The sequence below is a fragment of the Schistocerca nitens genome, chromosome 1, assembly GCF_023898315.1.
Source record: "Schistocerca nitens isolate TAMUIC-IGC-003100 chromosome 1, iqSchNite1.1, whole genome shotgun sequence".
NCBI lineage: Eukaryota > Metazoa > Arthropoda > Insecta > Orthoptera > Acrididae > Schistocerca > Schistocerca nitens.
Window position 1 is genome coordinate 1,082,820,691 of NC_064614.1, and position 15,204 is coordinate 1,082,835,894.

The 15,204-nt window shown below is 39.0% G+C and overlaps 1 protein-coding gene across 3 annotated transcripts in view; it reads right to left on the minus strand.

Annotated features, from left to right (window-relative positions):
- Positions 1 to 15,204, minus strand: part of LOC126198478 (protein arginine N-methyltransferase 1) — a 42,058-nt gene that overhangs the window by 7,575 nt on the left and 19,279 nt on the right. For all 3 annotated transcript variants that reach the window (XM_049934853.1, XM_049934843.1, XM_049934861.1), the window contains exon 4: positions 1,133 to 1,435. In XM_049934853.1, coding sequence (XP_049790810.1) covers positions 1,133 to 1,435 — 303 coding nt within the window. The remainder of the gene's footprint in view (positions 1 to 1,132; positions 1,436 to 15,204) is intronic.

Here is a 15,204-nt window from a genome sequence, read left to right on the forward strand (position 1 = left end):
TCATGCTACAAAGGCTAAATAAAGAATGGCTGTTCTGCAGAGATCAAGTCCATTCCTCAAAGGAAAGGATGTAATAAGAATGAATATTTTACAATGTTTTAACCCCAGAGATACTGTTTAACTCCTGTCGGCTATGGGTCAGTATCGGTTTCTTTTGATTTCATTGAATTCTGTCACAGATATGGCAGCAAATGTGGCATTTCAGGAATTCGTTGTGATCATGACATCCCGACTTGCATGTCAGATTCAAGTGACTGGATGATGCTTTAATAAAGCTGGGGTAGAGGGTTATGTGGAGGACGGGAAGGAGGGAGGTGGGGGAGAGAAGATTCTGATGAGGAGGCTTTCACTGCACTAAGTTTTGTTGCAGCTGCTAGAAACTATTTTTTCTCACTCTGTGTAGATGAATTTGTTCTACCCAATAGCAACTAGCTACAGGAACAACTGTTTTTGGACTCTATAGAAAGGAAAAAGCAAACAATTCTTGATTTTTATTTAGAGAAATAAAGGTTAATACCGTAGGACTTTTTTCCTTTGGGAATTTTACAGGAAACTTCAAAATAATGCCTACAGAGTTAGCGGAAGCTCTGCAGTGTTAATACAAATTTTAGGATTTGCTAGGGCCAAGTTATGCATTTGTGGTTGTGGCCAAAGACATCCAAATTATGATAATGGATTCATTAACAAACTAGGATAGCCACTTGAAGGATAAACACCACACACGAAAAAATATCACTATATTTGTTATTGTGTGTGACACCTAAACAATAAACAGCATTCTTCTATGACCGGTATAGTGTGTCTTACACAACTGGCCACATATGTGTTTTCTTGTTTTAAACTTGTAGTACTATTTTATGTAACTTGACCCCTGCACTCATTTATTTACCATCACGTTACACATACATTCTATCAAGGAGAGAGCCTTCAGGAATATGGAGTAAGATTTCTGATAAAGCAACACATCATGCCATATTTTTAGTAGCGCTAGCATGGGGGATTTTTAAATAAGTCCCTGAAGTCTCCTTTCCTTTATCTGATGGTACGTACATAACATGATACATGAATGACTGCATGCAGTCAGTAACCCCCCCCCCCCCCCCCCCGCGCACACACAAAAAGAAATAATCACCTGTTTGGGGTCAACAACATCCACTAGTGGTTCGCTGATTGCAACTTTACGGATTGAGCTCATGTCAAAACCGTAAACATCATCCCACCAATTGATTTTTTCATCCTTGTACTGGCGATCTTCAATTCCACAAATAAATAACGTTGCACGATCTGGAAACAGTAAACCATCAGGACGAAGCCACTTGTCTCGAGCAAAGAGAACTGTATCCAACATTGATTCATAAAAGAGACAGTATCCCATCCACTCTGAGATTATGATGTCCACATTTTCAATGCCATGGGGAAGTTCTACTTCTTCCACCTGAAAAGTGAAACAGAGGTTGTATTATTGGCAAATATAAATAATTATTAAGTTACAGACATCTTTGACATCGAAGGACTTCAAAGGGAAGTAGGACTATAAGGAATATGTCATAGACAAACTAGGAATTCATCCATACATTACCAGGATCACAATATCTATATCACTTTTCTCTTTTCTTCTTGCTGCCCCCCCCCCCCCCTTTACACACACACACACACACACACACACACACACACACACACACACACACACAAAAAAAAGCACGCAATGAAAAGAAATAAGAGCTTAGCAGTGAATTATTGTTGTCTGCTGAGCAACAACAGCTAATAAAATAGAACGCAGGAGCAAGGTGATTCTCTTGTTGGTTATTTCTATGGTAACTTTTGTAAACAATAGCTGTCAGTTATTTGGATATTCTTGATTCAGACATTCCAGGTGCCCCAGGAGGAATGGTCAATACTCAGGGACATGGTAGGACTGATTATTTGAAGCAAAAAGCTTGTTATGGATGTATGCCCTATTCCAAATGGTTTACATTTAACATGCATTATTATTTATTTTCTGTATTATTCCACTATATGTCAAGCTTACACATGTAGATAATAAACATTACGATAATTTCCAAGAATGATTGCCTACCTAGTCACGAGGTCCAAACAATACATATCGAACGTGTGATCGCAAATCGATCATGCGCTCTGGTGGCGGGCATTGTGATCAATTATTTGTGATCGTCATTTTTATCTGTTTTCCGTGATTCCCTTAGTTGCTCAAAATTACATGCTGCCGCAAATTATTTGTGAGTTGCTAGGGAATCCCAGATAATTTATGTCGTTAGTGAGAGGGATATCTGGTGTTCTTGGCGTTCCTTCGGCAGATTCTCTCACTTGGAAAAATCTAATCGCATGTTTATCTAGCGTAAAAGATTGTTCGACTTTTTGGCGCAAATATGCAGTACTACCGGACGAGGAAAGAAGGGACTGTGTAGAATGTGGCGGTGCGCAGTGTGTAAAACTTCGTACGAACAGTTTCAATGCTGAAATACCGTTACAATTTCATTGCAGACAGTGCGGAAAACGAACGAGTATCAGGAAGAATACATGGTTCAACTCTTCCAAATTATCCATCCAGACCGCTGTAAAGGAGTTTCACATGATAACACCACCGACGACGAGCAAGGTAAGTCGTCTCCTTTTCAATCATAAGTAATTTTGTTACTCTCTTCTTTTGTCGTTGCTGTAGCGAACACCGTAAATATACTCATAATGCCCGCCACCAGTCGCATGATTGATTTACAATCGCATGTTCGATATGTATCGTTTGGACCCCGTGACTTCAATAGGCAATCATTCTTGGAAATTACCAACATTACAATATGCATTTTACATCATCTATTGAAAATATGTATTTTTAACACATTCATCTCTAATCATTATTGTCATATTACAGCTGTTGCATAGTTCTTAATAAATGTTCAAATATCCCCTCAGTTAACTTGAATGAGTTTGTGCAATCTTGGAAGAACATGTTGTGATGCCACAAAGTAGTTTACCACCTTTATCCATGTTTTGTTTGCACACCTCAGACTTTATGCAACCTCAAAAACAAAAAACTAATGGCGTAAAGGTCTGTCAATCTTTCTAGTCAATTAATTGTATTACTACGACCAGTAAAGGGGTTACAGCAAGTACGGTTCATCCCTCATACGTCTTGTAAAATGTGAATGGGCTCCGTCATGCTGGAACAAAAATGCAGTCCGCGTGGCCCTCAAGGTGTGCAACACAAGAATATTCCTAACAGGTCATGTAATCCTGTCCCATCACTCTTAACCAAACACTGATTAAAATCCACAGAGGCATGAGGATTTTCTTGTGACCATTGATGATTATTACATGTGTCCTTGATTCCATTCAGTAAAGTGTAACTTCATCAGTGAATAGTATTAACGGATGCAAATGACAATCATTATTTAACCAGTAACAAAACTCAAGTCATGTGGCACTGTTACCAATGTGAAGATTGTGGACATGCTGTATATGAAATAGGTGCAAGTTTTCTGCAAATAAGTTTCCCTATATACCTGTTCGATGGGCACTACCACTGAAAGGAGTCGCCGTGTGTTGGTTGAAGGACTATGCTGCACCATTTTAACAATGTGCTGATCGTGCACAGGTTGTTGAACTATACGCCCAGAAGAAAAATGGGAACTTACAAAAACATCTGTTTCACGCAATATGCTGTAAGGTGTGGTAAAAGCTCTATTATCAGAAATTTAATGTGCTGGTAAATCCTGAGGGTATTCTTCGACATCAGATTACGCACTGCTATCACAGAAGGCCTAAACACACACCGTATCTACATATTATTCAGTAGTGTGGATGTGTGAAATTTTAGCCAGCCTGAGTACGAAGAAAGTTAACCGATGCTTCTCTCTGGTACACTCTCGATCTCTCGTACTACTTGACTCACAATACATCATGGTCAACTGTGCTTTAATGGGCTAGTTTAAAGGCAGGAAGATAACCCGAGCAAAGAGGCTTAAAATGAGGTAGGCTGGGCTAGAATAACATCAATAAGTCTTGACACAGTATGTATGTTGGAAAGCAATGGGGATAACCTAATCTAAACTAGTAAAAGATCAAGAACTTCACAACTCTTCTTTGAACTTTTCTTAAATCAATCTGATCAAAGATGAATCCTATGATTATCGCCAGAATGCCTTCTCTTAACAGAATATACGTCATTCCAGAATACTAATGAATTGGGATCAGACTTAAGTCTTTGCTACAGTAAGATTCTCGTGGCCATTCAGTCACTTGCAACAGTGGACAAAACATGTGGTTTACAATAAATGTAAGAATGCTGGCACATATCTGCAAACTTTTTGTTGACGATGGAAATGGCTGTGGAAGCCTACAATTGCATAATCATAAGCTATGTAACTGATAGCTTACTCTTTAGTGACTTACAAGCCTTCCTTGCTTCAGAAACAAATAATTTTCATATTGATTTTTTTTCCAACAATCTTAGGCATGATAACTCTTGATTATTCTGTAAAATTTAGCAAGTTTCTTTTATATCACTCTGGCAAATCTATGTGTACTCTGATAAGAAAATGTTTAACCCAAGGCTGAAAGGCTGAGGCATACTAGCCAATAAGCAGTAGCTTAAAGCCCATCTCACATAAAGCAAGCTTTGCCATAAGTTTGTTACATGGCACACTTAACTGCAGGCTAGTAGGTAGTTGTGATGGCTACTTCATGCATTTGATCTCTCACACAGCGTATGATTCGGTGCGGAAGCTGGCTGGCTAGTTTGACTCATCAGTGGCAAGATGCACAAGCTGGCTGAATTGCGATCTTTCTCAAACAACTGTAAAGAACATATTCGAAGGGGGAGGGGGCGAGATTCTTACACATCTCTTCACGATTAAGTGCCGATCATTTTGTTAATGGTCAAATATTGTGAGATTTCAGGATTAAGTTAACTGCTGCAAGAGTTTCTGAAAGTTTGGGGGGGGGGGGGGGGGGGGGAGGGGAAGTTGCTATCAATGTTTGTTAGGTATCGTGTTCTTACATATGAGGTGTTGCTAACACAATGAATTATTCTTTAAATTTGGAAGCATACTGCTCTCACTGAGCTTGAGAAAATGGAATGTACGTAAAGCACTTTGTCCTGAACTTGCATGCCAGTGAAACAGCCAAAATCAAATATTCACCATATTCATTATATCTCAAACAGTTTCAGATATCTGAACAAGGTATTGGTAAATGATAGTACACAAAGAGGAGAGTATTTCACCATATGCTTAATATGCAAAACTTACTGTGGGTTTGGAATAATATATGTGAAGAAGTAACAGTTGATTTTTATACCGACAATGGGCATTCTCATAAACTATTGATTTATCTTTCTATCAGTTGCTGTTTTGTGCTTCCATCGCAATTTCAGCGGCATTAGAATGTTAGTGAGATGAATATTTATAAACTCTGTTGTGTTAACATGGCAACAAGGGAACTTGCGTATTACTCAAAACTCATCATTAATAACGTCTCTCTGAATAAGAATTAAGGGAATAAGAAGTCTGGCAAAAATAAATCTCTATTTTTATTGAAATTTCAATGGACTCGTACAATTCAATGTGTTTTTAATAATGAATGATGTGGATTGAAACTGGTCAAATAATTTCATTTCTTTATCTCAATAATCTGAAAAATATGAAAATGTTTAAATTTGCAAAGTCCTGTAAAAACCCATCAAGGTGTAAACAGATTACCAATGTCTGATGAACTAGAAGATGTTTGTGATGAAGAAGAATTCATCATTCTGTATAAGTGTTGAAACCCCAGAACAGTGTACTATGTGCTGTTATTTGTTTTCAGAGTAGTAGTAGTAGTAGTAGTAGTTGTTGTTGTTGTTGTTGTCTTCAAGTCCTGGGACTGGTTTGATGCAGATCTCCATGCTACTCTATCCTGTGCAAGCTTCTTCATCTCCCAGTACCTACTGTAGCCTACATCCTTCTGAATCTGCTTAGTGTATTCATCTCTTGGTCTCCCTCTCCGATTTTTACCCTCCAATACTAAATTGGTGATCCCTCGATGTCTCAGAACATGTCCTACCAACCGATCCCTTCTTCTAGTCAAGTTGTGCCACAAGCTCCTCTTCTCCCAAATTCTATTCAATACCTCCTCATTAGTTATGTGATCTACCCATCTAATCTTCAGCATTCTTCTGTAGCACCACATTTCGAAAGCTTCTATTTTCTTCTTGTCCAAACTATTTATCGTCCACGTTTCACTTCCATACATGGCTACACTCCATACAAATACTTTCGGAAACGACTTCCTGACACTTAAATCTATACTCCATGTTAACAAATTTCTCTTCCTCAGAAATGCTTTCCTTGCCATTGCCAGTCTACATTTTATATCCTCTCTACTTCGACCATCATCAGTTATTTTGCTCCCCAAATAGCAAAACTCCTTTACTACTGTAAGTGTCTCATTTCCTAATCTAATTCCCTCAGCATCACCCAACTTAATTCGACTACATTCCATTATCCTAGTTTTGCTTTTGTTGATGTTCATCTTATACCCTCCTTTCAAGACACTGTCCATTCCGTTTTCAGAGTTACAGAAATACAATTCATTGGCTAGTTTCAATTCATATAATTTGTTATTAAAAAAACACTGTAAGGTACCTCATTCTACAGAAATTTCAACAGAAGTAGCAATTTATTTTCCCAAGAATTATCATTATATATATAATAGAGGTAAACATTCCACATGGGAAAAATATATCTAAAAACAAAGAAGATGTAACTTACCAAACGAAAGCATTGGTATGCTGATAGAGACAATGAAAACAATTAAAAAACACACAAACACACACACAAATTTCAAGCTTTCGCAACCCAAGGTTGCTTCATCAGGCAACCCAAGGTTGCTTCATCAGGAAAGAGGGAAGGAGAGGGAAAGACGAAAGGATGTGGGTTTTAAGGGAGAGGGCAAGGAGTCATTCCAATCCCGGGAGCGGAGGGGGAAAAAAAGGACAGGTACACACACACACACACACACACACACACACACACACACACACACACACCTGTCCTTTTCCCCCCCTAAGGTAAGTCTTTCCGCTCCCAGGAGTGGAATGACTCCTTACCCTCTCCCTTAAAACCCACATCCTTTCGTCTGTCCCTCTCCTTCCCTCTTTCCTGATGAAGCAACCATGGGTTGCAAAAGCTTGAATATTTGTGTGTGTGTGTGTGTGTTTGTTTTTAATTTTTTATTTTATTTCATTGTGTCTATCAAGATACCAGCGCTTTCTCGTTTGGTAAGTTAAAGTGTTTTTTACATATACATATATATATATATATGATGCAAGTGACAAGTCTTGAGTGATACTAAAGTCTCCTCGTCGCCACGTTAAAAAATCTGTCTTTTGGCAAAATACAGCAGAGCTTAAAAATCTCTCTAACGTTTTAACGCAGTTGAAATTGCAAAAGAAGCAGGAACGAGCATATTATTGAACTAAGAACTCAGGGAAAGACAAGTCAATAATGTATGAAAATGCCTATTCTCAATATCGAAATAAACTGCAATTTCTTCACATATATTGTTCCAAAATCACAGCAACTCTCATTTCAGCAGCTATTGACGCACTAAAATATTACATTACATTACCCACGAAAAAAATCTGCAGTTGCTTTAATATTGCACTAGATATGAAAGTTTCGCATATTAATTATATGGCAAAATGCTCTCCTCCTCTTGTACGATCGTTTGCCAAAATCTTGTTTCGATATCTGAAGCTGTTCACAGGAGACAAGGAATTCTGTGAATATTTCGTTCTTGGTTTTTTTACTGGTGAGCAAGTTCCAGACAAAGTGCTTTACATACAATCAATTTTCTCAGGATTGGTGGTAGATAGCAACCACTTCCAAGTTTAGAGGATAATTCAATATAACAGCTACATTTCGTGCACTGCAACATATGACCTAACACGCACCAAACTCAAGTTCATAGTGACCTCTTCTTTCACTGCAAACTTTTAAGAATTTCTTGCAGTAGTTTACCTAATATAGAAGTATCACAATAATTGTGATTATTACTCAAACTATAACTAGCTCATCATGAAGCTGACAAATGAAGCTATAAAATGTGAGAGAATATTTTTTTTTTACCAAATAGTTCTTTTACAATAGTTTGAGAAAGATCGCAGAAAGGCCGGTGGCCATGGGACATTCTGTTTGGTCTCAAGGGTTAAGTGGTTTTGTCAGAATTCCTGCCTTGTACGCTCTGACATCAGACAGAACCCCTGATTGGCCAGCACTGTTAGCATTTAGGGAACCCAACAAGGCCTCACAAGGAAAACTGCACTGGAGCTATCAGGGGAATCAAGCACAGCTCCCTGCTGGGCAGCCGGATAGCAGACAACACAGCCTGCAAGGGAGCCAATGCATGAGCTGCCACGTAAGGTCACAACAAATCTTATGCCACATGAGACTGGTTTAGCTGCAGCTTTTAAAACTGATAATTTGTATAGAATAGGTCTAATATTTATGTAATTAACACACTTGAAATATTAAGTACTGTCAAATGGGGTGATTCCGGGTGGTTTTGTCTTTATTTTGATTGTAACTTTCGTTTATATTGTTAGATAAAATTGACTGTTATGGAAGTGGTAGGGTATATGAGTAACGAATAAAATATCCCAGAACCAGAAAGTAAGTGTAGGCATATTTATCTGAGGCAGTTAAATAAAGTGTCTGAAGCCACCTCAAGGATTGGATGTTTTTTTTAAATCTGTGTCTGAAGTTACAGTATATAGAGGGTGAATTCGGACAGTTGCTGCCTTTTTTAAACTTCTACATGATTTTTATTTGATTTTGATGACATTTTACACATTTTAAGGTAGTCCTTTGTTACGAATAAGTGATACGGCATGATGGTTTCATCATAGTTGATCATGTTGCTAGGTGGGAGGTTTTCCAGCTTTGCCTTGATATTGGAGAAAAACATCTTAACAGTCTCTTTGTTCACTTCTGCACAAGCTTATTTAATATTTTCACTTAAGCGAACGGAAAGGTCTTCTGACTGTCGTTTGAGGAATAAATGCACCCATTATTCTCCTGGCAAATTATTATGATATTTCTTCTGTTTTTGGCCAAATTTATCAAGGTAGCCTTTAACTAAATATCTAATACCCAACTTAGTGCAGGGAAATCCCCAATGTGCAGCCCTCAAGATACCTTGCTTCAACATTTTTTTCTTCTTCTTTATTTAGCACTGGTTGCCCTATTTTTTTCGGATGTGCTTCCTGCACTTTCTTTTGTAGCGTTGATTTAGGTATACCACACAAATCACATGCTTTTCTGTACAATAATTTACTACTCTGAATATCACGAACAGCTTTATCTAAAAGTTCCGGGTCATAATTACACCCTACTGTAGCACCTCTCCTGCTCTTATACGTTCTTGGCATTGTCCGAAATCACCCCACACAGTACACAGTTTTACTAAAACTGTCGTTATTTTATAACCTTGCACGAGAAACTTGACAAACTTGTACAGATATTGTCTCAATGCTGTTAGCTACAGAGCGCGCAACCATTACAGTTACAATAACTTCCCGCTCGACGCAACAATGGGAAGTTTCCACTTTACGATAATGCATTGATTTTTAACACCGAGACTGTTCGTCAATTATTCATCTAGGGAAACAACTGACTCAAAATAAAAGTTGTGGAAAGCGATAAATGCAATCTTGTGCCTAATATAACTGGCACACAGACGATAAAATAAGTTACTCTTTGTTTCTATGCATTGGCAAAAAGCAAATAAGCCACACTGTCCGAATTCGCCCAGGTGTCAGAAACCACCCCGTTTGACTGTATTTCAAAAATTGCGATTTATACGGCTCAATAAAATTAAACAACAATGCTAGGTTAAAAAACACAAAATTCCCTGAGCTTTAGTAAATTCCAGAGATTTCCTCTATTTTTCCGAGTAAAATGTAATTCTCTGAGAATTCCAGGTTTTCCACAAAAATTACTGCTCTGCGTTCAATGTTGAAAACCAACTGCACTCTATTTACATTACAACAAATAAGTGCTAAGTAATGCAAGCAGCCTTTCTTTCGGTCATGGTAGGTTCTCTATATTCCCAATCTCCAAATCTACATGATGGTTTAACAAAACAATTTTAGTACAAATTCTCTCAGCAAGTTCGGTCTTCGTCTTATTGGCAACCACTCACTTCTAACTTTGTGGGTCACTCTGATGATCTTTTGGATTGAATTTTGCCTTCAAATTTCCAAGATGCTCTTTCAAGAAACATAATCACAAAGTACTTAAGAAATCAAGTTACAGCAGTGCTCCACCATGCACTTTAGAGGGACAGAGAGCGAGTGACAGTGATTAATGTTGTTATAAGTAGTCTTCCAGATGGAGTGAACATTGCAAGATTGACAGGTTCAATTCTGGTATTTTGAACTTATTAGGATATGTAGGTTATCATTTTTTTCACATTTCAATTGTCAAATTCATGAATGCAAAATCTGAAAACACTTCGCAACTCCTTTTAAGTACTCAAAAACTGCATCGTGTATAAATTAACATGATGTGTAACCAGGAATTAATTTTACAAGATGGAATATTGCTGTATCACAGATTTTTAAAGGAGGGAAAAATTTTGCAAAGTAGCTTACACGCACATTGCTGTCCTAAATTCTGGGTATTGGAGTTCAATCTACAAGTCATTTCTGTGCGAAAGTGAATAAGCACAGTACATGAAATCTTGGTACAGACTAAACCATATAATACACACATTTATAGGAGAAGGAAAACAATCCTGTTCATAACAACATACTTCACGTGTACAGTAAAACTTCATTTATACGTTTTTCTCTCACTTATATGTCTTGTTTTTCTTTTTTTCGTGTCCCGGCTGATTATCCACAGTGTGCACGAGTTATAATGCAGCGTTTCAGAGTGGGTTGGCGGGAAGTAGATTGGTAAGGCTCATATTACACTAATAAAATTTGATAGTGTAATAAGGAACTTTGTCAAAGTTAGGCATTGGTCAAATTTTCTCTGATCAAATCTAGTGCCTCAGCTTAGATTTGATCAAAGGAAGCGTTCGTCTTATGTTTAGTGTATGGAGAAATCAACAGCTTGGAGCGCTAGCTTCAAAAAAAAAAAAAAAAAAATGGCTCTGAGCACTATGGGACTCAACTGCTGAGGTCATTAGTCCCCTAGAACTTAGAACTAGTTAAACCTAACTAACCTAAGGACATCACAAACATCCATGCCCGAGGCAGGATTCGAACCTGCGACCGTAGCGGTCTTGCGGTTCCAGACTGCAGCGCCTTTAACCGCACGGCCACTTCGGCCGGCAGCGCTAGCTTCACTCCAGCTGTCTGACACACAATGTTTATCAATATGACTCCCAAATTTACAGGGTGCGTCGCATATATAAAGAAATGATAGAAATATTTGAGACAGATGAAGCACTGTGCAGCTTATGACATCCCAAATACAAAAACACAATAACAAGTGAGAGCTATAAAAAAATTGTGTATGCTATTAGCCATGGGGTATGGCCAGGATACAGGGTGTGGTAGATAAGTAATGAGACTCAGTCTAGAAAAACAAATTTATTGATCCAATTAGTACAAAACGTTAATATTCTTCAAAGTACTCGCCTTGGGCGTCGACACAACGTTGCCAGCGCGTTTTCCAAGCTTCATAGGCCCCACTGTAGTCCGTTTGAGTTATCCCAGTTAGTGCCTTCGTGACAGCACGTTGGATGTTCGGAATATCGTCGAAACGATGACCCTTCAGGCATCTTTTGACCTTCGGAAATAGGAAGAAATCAGGAGCACTCAAGTCAGGGCTGTATGGTGGCTGTGGCAAAACTTCAACTTCAACTCCAATTCGAGTCAAGTAGGAGGTCACGAGGAACGCTGTGTGCGCCGGAGCGTTGTCGTGGTGGAGACGCCAGCGTTGAGCAAGGTCCTGTCGCTTCCGTTTGACGGCTCTGTGCAATCGCTGAAGGACTTCTTTGTAGAATTCGGCATTGACAGTCTTCCCCTGAGGGACAAACTCTTTGTGAATTAACCCCCGCTTGTCGAAAAACACAATCAGCATTGTCTTGATGCGGGACTTTGACATTCTTGCTTTCTTCGGCCGCGGGGATGCCGGTGTGTGCCACTCCGAGCTCTGGGCTTTCGTCTCCGGGTCGTACTGGAATGTCCACGATTCGTCGCCTGTTACTACGTTGTCTAAAAAGTGTGGGTTATTTTCCAAATCATTCAACATCTCACGGCAAACGTCCATTCGTTGTTGCTTTTGTTCGGCGGTGAGCACTCGGCGAACCAATTTTGCGCAAACTTTCCTCATCATCAAATCTTGCGTAACAATTTGGTGAACCGTAAATTTATTCACGGAGACCTCATCGGCGATCATTTTGAGACTTAAACGACGGTCGGAGTCCAGGAGTTCTTTCACTTTGGCCACCGTTTCATCCAAACGACTCGTTGAAGGGCGTCCAGATCGTTCCATGTCTTCAACTGATTCCCTCCCGTTTTTAAATTCATTAAACCACCGGAACACTTGAGCTCTTGATAGGGAGTCTTCTTTGTAGGCCTCCGTAATCATAGCAAAAGTTTCCGAAGCAGTTTTGCCCAAGCGAAAGCAAAATTTGATTGCATACCGCTGTTCTATCGAGCGATCCATCTTCAGCGTTTTCACAAGTGTCACGGGCACACAAACAACGTAATACGCGAAGCTCGACCCTCACTGCACCAGAGCTCCGACGCGACTGCGAACCGGTTCTATTGTTAGCTCAGATCCCCCACCACGTGTCGTACAGGTGGAGACCGCCCTGCGAGCGACTGGGGCGCCGCGCGGCGGCCAGTCTCATTACTTATCTACCACACCCTGTATACCCCTAAGAACAAAAAGAGGAAAATCTACAACTTCTGTGGAAATAAAAAATTTTCCATGACTGCAGTACACATTAAATTTATTTGCCTTCACATATTCCTCCTCCAGTGCATTATAAGTAGCTTCAAATGTTTCTGGTATTATTTTCGTCAATGTGCACTGCAGCATTACAGTGCTATACTGGTGCTGTAAACTAGATTAGCTAGAAATCGCAGTATTATGGTAAGTCTTTCTTTTGCAGATGTAGCATTTCTGAGGAGTGTGTTCAGCTTCATAATATGAGGAGCAACTTTCTTGAGCACATATTGAAACGTACTCTCATCCATTCCCAGAGGGATTTTCATGCAACTTTACGTCCTCTACTAGTAGCTCCCGTAGTACATTTTGTTGTATACCTTTAGCATCTTGCCGTGAAGTCCACGACTCACCCAAGTATGTTTCCTTTTCTTCTGCTTCTCTTGAAAATGCAATGACATTGCAATTGCAGTGCACGCAACTGCAAACCAGGTATAATTTTACTTACGGTATCGGTGCTGTAGTCTGTTGATGTTGGCAACTACCATTCATTGCTGGGAATTCATTTCACCACAAAGTAAATAATTAAATCCATTCTTTCTCTGTGCTTGACAGGTTCTTGTATGTACCCTTGCCTGCTCAGTAAATTAGTTATACTCATAAAATGAACATTTCATAACAAAACATTTGCATTATATGGTGTTGCCAACATCAGCACACTACACTGTTGATGCCGTTAAGTAAAATTAAACTGCAAAGATTACTATTAAGTCATCGTCTGCCATTATGAAGGAACTTTGACGAAATATTTGATCAGTGTAATAACTCTTTTAGCACCCCATCAAAGATCATTGTCAAAGAAAGTTGATAGTATAATACCGGCCTAAGCTCCATCTATTAACACGGCACCCTGGTTGCCAACCAGAAAATAACTTTGTTGTGAGCATCCGAATCCAACTAACACTTAATTTTTAATGTGACAGTCTTGAGATTATTTTATAGGTTGACAGATACGCAATGACAGTATAAACTGCAATAACAGAGCCGTCACAGAAACCAGATGTTATACAAAGACTGTACAGTATTGGAAAGTACAGTATAACGTATGAAGCTTACTATTATGGCATTGGTGATAGCCATAGGGAAGGTTGGTGGTAGCACTCATTCGTTTTTCCAAAATTACATGACTTCTGCCGAACTAGCGCACAATTGGACAAGAATTGTTGCACGTCACTCAGGAATCCCAAAACACACAACACCTAATACTGTATAGGCTATAGTACCGTATTACTGTATTTCTAATTATTTTGAGAACTGGTAACATGAGTGGAAGAAAAATGAAAAGCATTACCATTGCGGAAAAGCCATGAAATTTTGAGAGATTGAAAGTAAACAGTAATTGAAAGCAAGTGGATATTGCCAAGGAATTAGGAATTTCCACGTCTACTTTAAATTCTATAGTAGCAAAGGCAAAGGAAGCTGCAGATGGTGCATGTGTGTGTTCAGAATTTCTACTAGTAAGCAGACAATCATTCAGGGTGGGAAAAATGAAGACGTGAAAGATTGTTGCAGTGGTTCAGGCAACACAGAGCAGAAGGCATTCCTATTAGCGGCCCAATGCTTTCCAGCAAATTCCACGAGTGAGCTCTACGCACTTGACCTTTGAGTAATACACAATTTCAAGTTGCATTATCACAAAATGCTTGTGCAGCATACCATCAGGAGTGTAAACACCGCAAAAAGGAAGAAATGAAAATACACCTTTTACAGGTAGGATTTTTAGTTGCCATTTATTTCATGTTGTGCCACCAGAGCCGAAGAACACTTTGAGAAATTATTAATGAATTTGTTTCTTCTGATAGGCAACAAATTACATTGCAGCTTCATGGTACAGAGTTTCAGATGATACCATCCAGAACTGTTTCTGAAAAGCCGGATTTCGAAATGAAGTCCACGATCATACTGACGATATTTCATCTAATGATGAAGAATGGAATTGACTTGAAGAGCAGGCATCATTTGAGGATTATGCGAACGTTGACGAAAACCTCGTCACTACAGAACCTGTGACTATAGCCGAGATATTTCAATGTGCATTGTGGGACCTGGACGAGGAAGAAATTGACGATGAGGATGATACAGAAGAGCCTCAGCATTCCTCCATGACATTTAACAATGCAGTAAATACATCAGAAGTAATTGAACAATTTGTGATGCGCCACAATGTTTCTGATGAAATAATGACAGAGTTCTCATTTTGAAGGGTACAGTGTACGCTATTGCTGCATCAAAGAAAAAAAAG